Source organism: Monodon monoceros, unplaced genomic scaffold (genome assembly GCF_005190385.1).
Source record: "Monodon monoceros isolate NGI ecotype Baffin Bay Population unplaced genomic scaffold, NGI_Narwhal_1 Super_Scaffold_20, whole genome shotgun sequence".
NCBI classification, from domain to species: domain Eukaryota; kingdom Metazoa; phylum Chordata; class Mammalia; order Artiodactyla; family Monodontidae; genus Monodon; species Monodon monoceros.
Window position 1 is genome coordinate 35,924,152 of NW_021703777.1, and position 12,041 is coordinate 35,936,192.

General features: G+C 37.8%; 1 protein-coding gene across 12 annotated transcripts in view; it reads right to left on the reverse strand.

Moving 5' to 3' along the window:
• Positions 1-12,041, reverse strand: part of PTPN13 (protein tyrosine phosphatase non-receptor type 13) — a 234,878-nt gene that overhangs the window by 53,572 nt on the left and 169,265 nt on the right. For 11 of the 12 annotated variants that reach the window (XR_003795550.1, XM_029234945.1, XM_029234944.1 and 8 more), the window contains 4 exons: positions 3,787-3,876; positions 3,127-3,234; positions 2,815-2,946; positions 978-1,441 (listed from right to left, as the gene is read on the reverse strand). Coding sequence is in view for 11 of the 12 variants with exons in the window: in XM_029234945.1 (XP_029090778.1) it covers positions 978-1,441; positions 2,815-2,946; positions 3,127-3,234; positions 3,787-3,876 (794 nt within the window). In the remaining variant the exon portion in view is untranslated. The remainder of the gene's footprint in view (positions 1-977; positions 1,442-2,814; positions 2,947-3,126; positions 3,235-3,786; positions 3,877-12,041) is intronic. The other variant, XM_029234946.1, reaches the window with a different exon arrangement.

The following is a 12,041-nucleotide window of genomic DNA, read 5'->3' on the forward strand; positions in this document are numbered from 1 at the left end:
GAATTTTTAATGGAAGATCAATATGTGTTTTTTTAAAAAATTAAGAAAAAGTAAGACATTAAGGGACAGAGTAGATCTGAAGATCATGAAGTTTGGAAGAGATCTTAGGGATCATCTAATCCAATGCCTTCATAGTTTATGGTTGAGGAAATTGAGGTCTAGAGATTAAAGGGCTTTCCTCAGGTCAAACAGATATGGCAGAGGGAAGCCCAGAACCCAGTTCAAACCTGGCTTTTTACATAATCCTAATCCAATGCTTTTTATACACTCAAATTTAGAAAGTATTTCCATTTCGTTTAAAAAACAATACATATCAAGCAGTAGCTTTTAACTTGGACCTTTAAGATGAGTAGGCCTCATGTTTACTTTGCTAATGTTTACAAATCCACTATAAACACAGACACAACAGCTAAGCCCAGTTTATAAGGACATAACTCTCTTACGAAGAATGTTTTTCAGTGAACAAAGGGCTTAAGGTTCTTTTCTGAACCCGCTTGTGAATATGTGTATAAATTTATATCATTTCTAAAATTTCTAGGAAATGAACAATTTTCTATTTTGTTGCTCTTATTATCATACATTCAGAACTTCAGAATAATTTAGGCTATCAATAGTAAAGTCAACTGTCCATTATATGAACTATTTAGGAACTATTTTTTCAGATATTAAATTTTCTTATTAATATAAACAAGAGATAAACAATTTATAGAAAACAATCATAATCTGATTATTCATTCCTTTATGTAATCATGTAGCAAGTTCCCAGAATGACAGCCATTTTGGAGTTAGTATTCAAAGCTGCTAATTTCTCTGAAAGTTAGTATCAAATGCAGTAGCAGTTAGTAGCATAATATATAAACTATTTCTCCTTTCCAGAACAATGTACTCAGTTTATAGTAGATTATTCTGCTCTGTAATATATTTGCTGTTGTTTGCTTTGTTAAGTGAAAAAAACAAAGATTCAAATTAAACAATGCCTTTTTTTGTGTTTGATGATCCTGACTGCTGGAATAGGTGGCTTCATCCATGTCTGAATCTCCACGGTCAGAGTAATCTGTTGCATCATAAATGCCTGCTTTTTTAGTTTTGCTTTGGTTATTGTCAGTAGAAGTCCCCTTTTTCTCAGTGGCTTTGGATATCACAGATGGGGAAGGGCTGCCGTGCTGTGATTCCTGCCAGCTTCGGTCACCTACATGGCTGACAAAGAAACCATTGACCTGGCTCTGGGACAAGCTGGCACTCTCAGTCCTGGAATCTTGAGAACTCAGGCTTCCCTCCCGCAGGCCCCCAGACAGCCCAAATGAGCTATCTGAGATGTGCCCTGGGGTGCCACGTGGCCAGCAGTGATCCTCAGAAGAATTTACAGCACTGTCTTGCGCATAGGAAGCTTTCTTCATGTAGTTTTTCATGCCAATGCCAATGTGCACAGGAGCAGAAGGCACTGAAAAGTCAAAATCCGTCAATGAGGATAACAGGTTAGTGACACATGTTTGTGCTTACGTACATGTACAATGTTCCCTGGTGATTGTTGGGAGGATTTTAGACAGGATAACACACATACGACACATGAACCAGGGCTTGGAACCATGACAAGGACTCAACAAATGTAGCAGATGCTTTCTGTTTCCTTTGCTTCCTCTTTGGGTCTTTCTTTCCACAGCTTCTATGGAAATGTGGACCCCCTTTGCCTTAACTCCTCATTTCCATTCTCCAAGACCTATTTCTAGTGAGTCTCCCCTGTGAAGACTTTCTCAATTCCCTAACTAGAGATAACTTGAATCTCCAAAAATCCTTGATCCTTATTTAATGGTTATATATTTACTTGTTTTATATTGTCCTATCAGACTGCATTTTTTGGACTCCAAGTAATTATCAAGGAAGGCAACTCCGAACTCCTTACATACATAGTTCTTTCAAAAAGCCACTTACGAAAGCTTTCCTAAGACACAATCCACAGGTGACATGTGTAAAAGAATTACAGATGCAAGTTTATTAGAAATGAAGTCTTACATGGCAAGCGAAATAAGGAAAACTTAAATAATATACAAAGAATTCCTAAAAGTCAGTAAGAAGTATACAGTGTTAAGCAGTGAGACAGAATCTGCCCCTGGACTCTGAGCCTTTCTCACTGCTCACTGCACATGCTGTGTGTGCTGCTTTCTAACACTGCCCCACCACTTGATCCTCGTGACAACTCTGTGCAAGACAGACAAGGCAGGGCCAGGTCACTGTATCCGCTTTAAAGAAAGAAAAACAACCATAGCTCAAGAGGACTTAAGTCACACAGCTAATAAGTGGCTCAGGTATGGCTTGAACTCAAGTCATCTGATCTTTGTCAAGTGCCTTTTTTGTCACAACATGCTAATGGCAGGGATTATGAGACAAAATGATACGGTCTTGCTTCTACATTTCTGGTGTGTTGGTATCCTTTTCCTTTTATAATCAGGTTCACGACATGACTTCATAGGTAACTGTTATATAACTATATTAATTAGGCAATTATTAAGAATTTTATTTCTGATTTGGCCTAAGAAGTGATGGAACACACCGAGTACTCAGAATTTAATTAAGTGATATTGATTTTGCACAACAAGTCCATTTTTATGCATGTATTACTAAAGAGAAACAAGACAGAAAATCTTAGAAGTGATGAATGAAAAAGTTATACTGATGCATAAGATTAAAGCAATCAGAACTACACATATTACATTTCCAGAAAGGAAATAAGTTTAAATCTAATTTATTGCTCCACGTATTGAAATTTTTGTGGAAAGTGAAACAGAACACACAGCTAAGAGACATTCACAACATTACCTTTGGATATCTTTTCTTTTGGCTGAGAGATAACAAGTGTCACGTCTTCAGGTGCATTTTGCAAAATTTCAATTGCAGCATGGTGGCTGACCCCCTCCAGACTCACACTATTCACAGATATCAAACGGTCTCCTGTAAAAATAGACGATCCAATATTTTCTATATCAAAGAGAAATTCATGCTAAATCTTAGAAATGCTACCTGCCCCTCATTAGTGTTGTTTTGCCCAAGTTCTACTTTTGCCATCTGTGCAAATTCATGCCTGTCAGTTAAGTACTTAGGAAATTACCTAAATTACCTAAAAATAAATACCTGGCTTTAAGCATCCATCCAAGTCAGCTGGTCCTCCAGGGGTAATTGAACTAATAAATATACCTAGATCCAGTCTTCCCATCTTTTCTCCACCAATAATTTGAAATCCTGTGAAATAGCACATTTTAAAAAGATCTTCATGGGGAGGGGCAAGATAGGGGTAGGGGATTAAGAGGTACAAACTACTATGTATAAAATAAATAAGCTACAAGAATATATTATATAGCACAGGAATATAGCCAATATTTTATAATAACTATAAATGGAGTGTAACCTTTAAAAATTGTGAATCACTATGTTGTACACCTGAAACTTATATGATATTATAAATCAACTATATCTCAATAAAAAGTAAGTAGAAATAAAAATAAAAGGATCTTCATGATACTGGTGCTTTCAAGGACTAATGATTAGCCTGCATGACACATAGAAGTGTAGTCTCATATCAAATATGATTTAATAGGTAACACATGTGAGACGGGACTTAAATTTGGTGGAAATATTGCTTGTAAGCATTTCACCTTTGACATTCCCTGACTGGGCAGGTTGGGTAAAGGGGATGCAGGTAGGCAGAAGTGGGCTGGGGCCTCAATGCCAATGCTATGCAACTGACTTTTTCTCTTTGAATTTCACAGACCTTTAAGAATCTCAGTGACTTACCTAAGCCATACTTTGTATCTTTTTTCAGGTTAACCAGGATGATCTCCCTTTCTGGTGAAGATACTATGCTCCATCTTTTGTGCAGCACATCTATTGGAAATGCACAATTTTAAGATAAAATAAACATAACATGCTTGGGCATTAGACTGCTTGTTCTAATTTAAATAAAGCTCACTAACAGATTGCTCGGTCACTTTAAAATCATATTTTAAATAATATGCCATTATCTTATATGTTGATAGTGAGTTATAGTTTACCAAATGATGTTATCACATTTATTCCTTATAAATGGTTCCCTGTGAAGTATGTATTGATATATTTCAGTTACAAATGCATAAACAGATCTCAAGAGGTTAAATGATTTGAGCAGGTTTACTCAGCTAGTACAGGCAAGAGGTGAACCTTAAACTTAGGCTGTCAGACTTCATGTCTTTCTGTTATATGACAGTTGACTTCCTGAATTTGATAATGCTCAATATGTTAAGAATTTCCCACTAATAAGTGGTTGGCATTTCTACTTATAATGTGTAAAACATTCATGTAAGTTCTAGGGTAAAAGAGCAACACGAAGAAACAGGATTTATTCTTTTAAATCCCATTAATAATGACTTGGCTGGCACATTCTCAAAGGACTTCTGTTTCTTATTTTATTTGTGGAACAATCTCATGAGGTGAGCAAAGAGATTTCTAATCATTGTTTTGCAGATGAGGAATAATAGTTCATGACTTGCTCAACATTATCAGCTAGTATCACTGGCCAGCAAAATGCCTTAAGTACTTGATAAATGCTAGCTAAATACATTGAGTGAATGTTGGCGTCAGAACTAAAATTTACTTTTTCTTATTTCTACTTGGGGTTTTTTTTTAAAGTAAGCTGATCATATACAAATATCTCCTAAATTAAACCAATAAATATACCACTTAATTGTCATCTTAATAAAATTACTTCATTTACTTAATAATCAGAGCATGTGAAAACACACACACATACACACCCTTCTTGCTATGGGCTGAAATGTGTTGCTCCTCCCTTTCCTCCAAATAAATATGTTGAAACCCTAACTCCTAGTACCTCAGAAGTTAACCATATTTGGAGATAGGTTTTTAAAAACATAAGTTAAAATGAGGTCTTTAGGGTGGCCTAATCCAATATGACTGATATCCTTATAAGAAGAGGGAATTTGGATACAGACGTGTGTGTGCACAGAAGGAAGACCATGTGAAGAAAGAGGAATAGCTCTACCGACAAAGCCAAGGAGAGAGGTCTCAGAAGAAATCAATGCTGCTGACACCTTGATCTCAGACTTCTAGCCTCCAGAACTGTGAGAACATACATTTATGTTGTTGAAGGCACCCAATCTGTGGGATCTTGTTATGGCAGCTCTAGCAAATTAATACACTTCTTAACATCAACTGTAATTTAATAGTTTACACTGGTCTGTGAGGTGGTGGTAAATGAGTTCAACACACTCAGAAAGATATTTGTTTAAACTAAATCTGAAAATTCACCTCTACATAGTTCTTAAGCATATTGAAGCTTTTTGAAAACTAGAGATTATCTGCCAACATATGACTACCCATGGATTTAAAATTGTATTAATATGTTATAAATAGTAACTTTGTTACGCAACATATATTAATGTTTAAATGATGAAAATGTGATATTTCATATTCTAGAAATAAACTCCATTAATTTCAGAAAACAATAACAACCATTTGCTCTCTGGAGTCAATTAACCTTGTCCCTTAAACACCAAGTACTAGTGCAAGTTTGCTAGCTCCCGGTAGTATACACGTCCCTATTCTGTTGTTTCTTTTTGACCAAAACTTAGTTATAAACTTAGTTACAATCAACAGGAGTGGTAGTAGTTCAGTATTTCTAATTAATTAATGAGACTCCAAAAAAAGAGATCACTGGACAATGGTGTGAAGAGCCTTATATATTTGGTTTATACAAACAAGCATAAAGTTCATGAATCAGTTATTGCCTAACTTAATATTATCTAGGTATCCAAGATACTTTTAGCCTAAAATAGACAATTAGGCCTAATTTTCAGCTAGCACCAAATAAAAAATACAACAGAATGAACCCATAAAATAAAACAAATAAGGGATGAGGTCGTGTTAGGTATTAAATGTAAACTTGTATCACCATTCTGAAGACAGAGTCCATTTGCTTTAGACAGAGTGTTTCTGCCTTCAATTACAAAAGTGATCAATATTCTGAATGTTCCTAAGGAGTATCTGTTACAAGTCAAAGGTATTGATTCAAAGAATAAAAATGCCATTTCTTTATTTTCATTTCCAACATATGTACGAACAAGACTGGTTATTTATGTTACTCATTTGGCTAATAAATGTACATGTGTGGGTGTGTGTATGGATATTAAAACATTTCCCAGGTAAACAATATTGGAATATGTGTATAGACCCACACATACACAAAATGTGCAATGTTTTTATGTTATTTATTTCCCTAACTAGAATAGATTAAGCTCTCTGTTTTCAAGGACTCATCAGTGAGATATGAATATTAATTCATTCAATTATACTTTCACCTTTCAGATGTTTGCTGAATAATTTTCCTGTGAAAGTCCCACATTAGGCAATTGGGGAAAATAAAAAGAGATAATATGAAAGCTGCTAGCATAATAAATGTAAGCGCAATCAGATCAGGCTAGAAGAACAAAGATTTAGTCTGACTGATAAATAGAATGTTAAGACTTCAGAGAAATAGTTGTATTATGAAGGCATGAGTCAGAGCTGTAAGAGAGGAGAGGTTTCTTCTTGCCAGAAATAAAGACTTCAAGGACATGAGGTAGAGTTTTAATAAGTGGATTACGGAGATGGTTATACACAACAAGTAAGGCATTAACAAAAGCTGAGATGGAAAAAAGGCAGAAAAGTTTCTGCAAAAACGTCACAGATCAGCTTGGCTGGAGTACAAGGTATGAGTCGGGTGGAGCTGAATATTATTTTGGAAGGGGAAGCTTTGCTAACCTACTCTTTTTAATAGGGAACCCTCCCTTTTGCCGCCATGATATAAAGTGACATTAATGAGGGGATAGAGGAAGAAAGGATGTTGGTGTAGACCTACATGTTACTAGACACTACTGTGCACATGTTGAGTTTCTATCTATCTGGTATTATATTCACATAGATATTCAAAATACTTTCCCATTGGCTAAAAATAAAAAAAACAGAAGGAAGTATCTGAGGATATATAGTACATAAGAACCCAACTAAATTTAAAGTTATAGAATTCAATGAGGATTAAGTAGAATTTATGAATCATTGAAAATGATGAGCTAGATATTTCAAGTACCAAGACATTTCTGAGTTATTTTAATTACTGTATGGAAACAAGCATTAATATTCAAGGAATACATATTTTTACATCTTTAAAAGAATTTTCTTTTCCCATTAACATACTTTATGACCACAGCAAATTCTGTAGATATTTTAACGTGTAAAAGAGGCTCAAATAGAAATTTCCATTTCTTTAATTAATACATGCTGGTGTCATTCCCAATAATGTTTACCTGGGAAATATCTTAAGAATAATCGATAAATGTGTAATTTAGAAATTAAATGTACACCCTCTCTGCATTTGAGATTGTTGTTCCAATGTTGCCTTTCTCATCTCTCACAAGGTTCATGTGGATATATTCAGTCCCCAACTAGAATAACCGTGGATACTAATGATAGATACATCTACGAGTAAACTATTTGAATTTCCCAGTAAAAGCATGCTTCGGATAAGGGCAAAGTCATATAATCAATTTAAGTGTGTCAACAATCTTTTTGCAAGAAAAATTCATTTTCTTGGCTATAGATCTAGACCCTTGTCAACTATCAGGCAGCTCCTCCTGGAGGAACTGGACTGTATAAGTAGAGGAGGCTCTGGATAAATTCATTGCTCACTCTAGGGAAAAAGACCCAATTCAAACTCGGGGATGATGGGTCAGTAACACCACATTGGTATAAAAACAAAGAGAGGTATTTTCCATTGTTATATTACTTAATACACTAACTGTTCCGGTGGTAGGTAAGAAGGATCATAATGAAAATTTTGGTGTTTTATTTCTGTGCTAGCATGAATTAGCTGAGTGAACGTGAGCCATATAACATTTCTGGGACTCATTTAACTCATTCATAGAATGGAAAGGTTTCATTTAGATAAACTTTTTAGTTCCTTTCAGTTCTCAATTTATTTGACTCTATCTTTTGTTTCTGGTGAATTCTCATATCTGTTGAATCCTTTGTGAGCACTTTGGACTTTATTTTTTATTATAGTTTTCAACTTTGTATGTATTCTAATTAAACTTTAGGTGAAAAAAAAACCCCCTAGCATTTAAAGTTACATTGGTCCTTGACATCTGACTAAAAACTAATCTGTACAACATTTTATTACTAGGAATTAAGAATGTTCATAAAGACAATAATCAGTTCTAATACTGGGGAAAAAGTTTACTTAACTGTCCTTACAAGTTACTTTGCACCAGAATAAGCTTTTTCACATGAGTTTTTTTGCTTTTTGCATTTTGCTTTTGTTAAGAGTTTGGTGTTTGACCCCATTTTGTGGTTTGAACAGGAAGGAAGGTGACAAATTCAGCTAAAAGTTACTTTTCAATTGTACAGTAATCCTGAATTATAATAAAACAAGAAAAACTGCAAACCAATTTTACACAAGCCTTGCATAAGTTCTACACATTTTAAAAATGTTTTTACTTTTTGACTCTCTTAATAAGGAATATTAGAGGGGTTGATCACGATGGTGGAATAAGAAGACATGGAACTCACCCCCACCCCAACGAATACATCAAAATAAGTCTCCGTGTGGAACAATTCTCACTAGAAACTGGCAGAAAGACTCCTGTACAACCAAGGCTGTAAGAAAGACTCACATGTAGTCAGGTAGGAAGGAAACAAAAATGATCAGGTCAGGACCTGTGCCCCTGGAAGAGGACTCAGAGGAAAAGGGAAAATACATGGGCAGAGACCAGCTTTGGGGAGTAAGTGGTGAGAGCCGCAGACTGGGCGCTCTAGTCCTGGGGTCCTGCAAAGTGGACATGAGCCCCCTTGGATGGTTGGAGGACTTTAATACCCCACTGACATCAATGGACAGATCATCCAGACAGGAAATCAATAAGCCAACAGTAGTCTTACATGATACAACAGGCCAGTTGGATTTAACAGATATCTACAGGAAATTCCATCCCAAAACAGCAAAATACATATGCTTTTCAAGTACACATGGAACATTCTCCAGGATAAAGTCTCAACAAAACAAGTGCCAACAAATTTAAGATGACAGAAATTATGTCAAGCATTTAGACCTACCAAAACGGTATGAAACCAGAAATCAATTACAGAAAGAAAAATGGGAAAAGAACAAACATGTGGAGACTAAACAACATGCTACTGAAAAAACCAATGGGTCAATGAAGAAATCAAAGAGGAAATCAGAAAATACTTTAAGACAAATGAAAACGGAAACACAATTCTCCAAAATTATGAGATGTAGCAAAAGCAGTTCTAAGAAGGAAGTTTATAGTCATACAGGCCTTCCTCAAGAACAAGAAAAATATCAAATAAGCAACCTAACCTACCAACTAAAGGAAAGAGAAAAAGAACAAAGCCCAAAGTCAGCTGAAGGAAGGAAATAACAAAGATCAGAGAGGAAATTAAAAAAAAATAGAGACCAGAAAAACAATAGAAAAGATCAGTGAAACCAAGAGCTAGTTTTTTGAAAGATAAAATTGATAAACCTTTAGCCAACATCAGGACCTTCAAGATGGTGGTGGAGTAAGACGTGGAGATCACCTTCCTCCCCACAAATACATCAAAAATACATCAACATGGGGAACAACTCCTACAGAACGCCCACTGAATGCTGGCAGAAGACCTGAGACTGCCCCAAAGGCAAGAAACTCCCCACATACCTGGGTAGGGCAAAAGAAAAAAGAAAAAACAGAGACAAAAGAATAGGGACGGGACCTGCACCCTGGGAGGGAGCTGTGAAGGAGGAAAAGTTTCCACACACTAGGAAGCCCCTTCACTGGTGGAGATGGGGGTGGGAAGCTTTGGAGCCACAGAGGAGAGTGCAGCAACAGGGGTGCAGAGTGCAAAGCAGAGAGATTCCCACACAGAAGATCGGTGCCGACCAGCACTCACCAGCCTGAGAGGCTTGTCTGCTCACCAGCCAGAGCAGGTGGCAGCTGGGAGCTGAGACTCAGGCGTCAGAGGTCAGATCCCAGGGAGAGGACTGGGGTTGGCTGTGTGAACACAGCCTGAAGGGGGCTAGTGCGCCACAGCTAGCCGAAAAGGAGTCTGGGAAAAAGGCTGGAGCTGCCAAAGAGGCAAGAGACGATTGTTTCAGGGTGCGCGACTGGAGGGGATTCCTTCCCTGTCTGCCCACAGAAGGCAGAACACCGCCTAAACGAGCTCCAGAGATGGGCATGGGCCATGGCTATCAGCTCAGATCCCAGAGACAGGCATGAAACACTAACGCTGCTGCTGCAGCCACCAAGAATCCTGTGTGCAAGCACAGGTCGCTATCCACACAGCCCTGGGAGCGTGTGCAACATGCCACGGCCAGGGTCCTGTGATCCAGGGACAAGCTGGCTGGGAGAACACACAGTGCACCTCAGGCTGCTGCAATGTCATGTTGGCTTCTGCTGCCGCAGGCTCGGCCAGCATTCCAATTATAACTACCATACCCTTCCCTCCTCTGGGCATGAGTAAGCCAGAGCTCCCTAATCTGCTGCTTTAACCCTGTCCTGTCTGGGTGGGAACAGATGCCTGAGGGCGACCTACATGCAGAGGTAGGCCCAAAACCAAAGGTGAACCCCAGGAGCTCTGCAAACAAAGACGAGAAAGGGAAATTTCTCCGTGCAGCCTCAGCAGCAGCGGATTAAATCCTCACAATCAACTTGATGTACCCTGCATCTGTGGAATACCTGCATAAACAATGAATTATCCCAAAATTGAGACAGTGGACTTTGGGAACAACTGTAGACTTGGGGTTTGCTGTCTGCAACTGATTTGTTTCTGATTTTTAGGTTTCTTACAATAGTTTTTAGCACTTGTTATCATTGGTGGATTTGTTTATTGGTTTGGTTGCTCTCTTCTTTTTTTAACATTATTATTTTCTATTTTAAAAATTTTTAAAAATTTATTACTTTTTCTTTCTTTTATTCTCCCTTTTCTTCTGAGCCGTGTGGCTGACTAGGCCTTGGTGCTTCGGCCTGAGCCTCTGAGGTGGGAGATCTGACTTCAGGACACTGGACAACCAGAGACCTCCCAGCCCCACATGATATCAATTGGCGAGAGCTCTCCCAGAGATCTCCGTTGCAACAGTAAGACACAGCTCCACTCAATGGCTAGCAAGCTCCAGTGCTGGACGCCCCACGCCAATCAACTAGCAAGACGGGAACACAACCCCACCCATTAGCAGAGAGGCTGCCTAAAATCATGCTAGGTTCACAGACACCCCAAACACACCACCGGACGTAGCCCTGCCCACCAGAAAGACAAGATCCAGCCCCACCCACCAGAACACAGACACCACTACCCTTCACAAGGAAGCCTACACACCCACTGGGGGCAGACACCAAAAAAAATGGGAACTATGAACGTGCAGCCTGTGAAAAGGAGACCTCAAACACAGTAAGTTAAACAAAATGAGAAGACAGAAAAATATGCAGCAGATGAAAGAGCAAGGTAAAAACCCACCAGACCAAACAAATGAAGAGGAAATGGGCAGTCTACCTGAAAAACAATTCAGAGTAATGACAGTAAAGACGATCCAAAATCTTGGAAATAGAATAGAGAAACTACAAAAAATGTTTAACAAGGACCTAGAAGAACTAAAGAGCAAACAAACAATGATGAACAACACAATAAATGAAATGAAAAATTCTCTAGAAGGGATCAATAGCAGAATAACTGAGGCAGAAGAACAGATAAGTGACCTAGAAGATAAAATAGTGGAAATAACTACTGCAGAGCAGAATAAAGAAAAAAGAATGAAAACAATTAAGGACAGTCTCAGAGACCTCTGGGACAAGATTAAACACATCAACATTTGAATTATACGGGTCCTAGAGAAGAAGAGAAAAAGAAAGCGTGTGAGAAAATATTTGAAGGGATTATAGTTGAAAACTTCCCTAACATATGGGAAAGGACATAGTCAATCAAGTCCAGGAAGCACAGAGAGTCCCATTCAGGATAAATCCAAGGAGAAACACGCC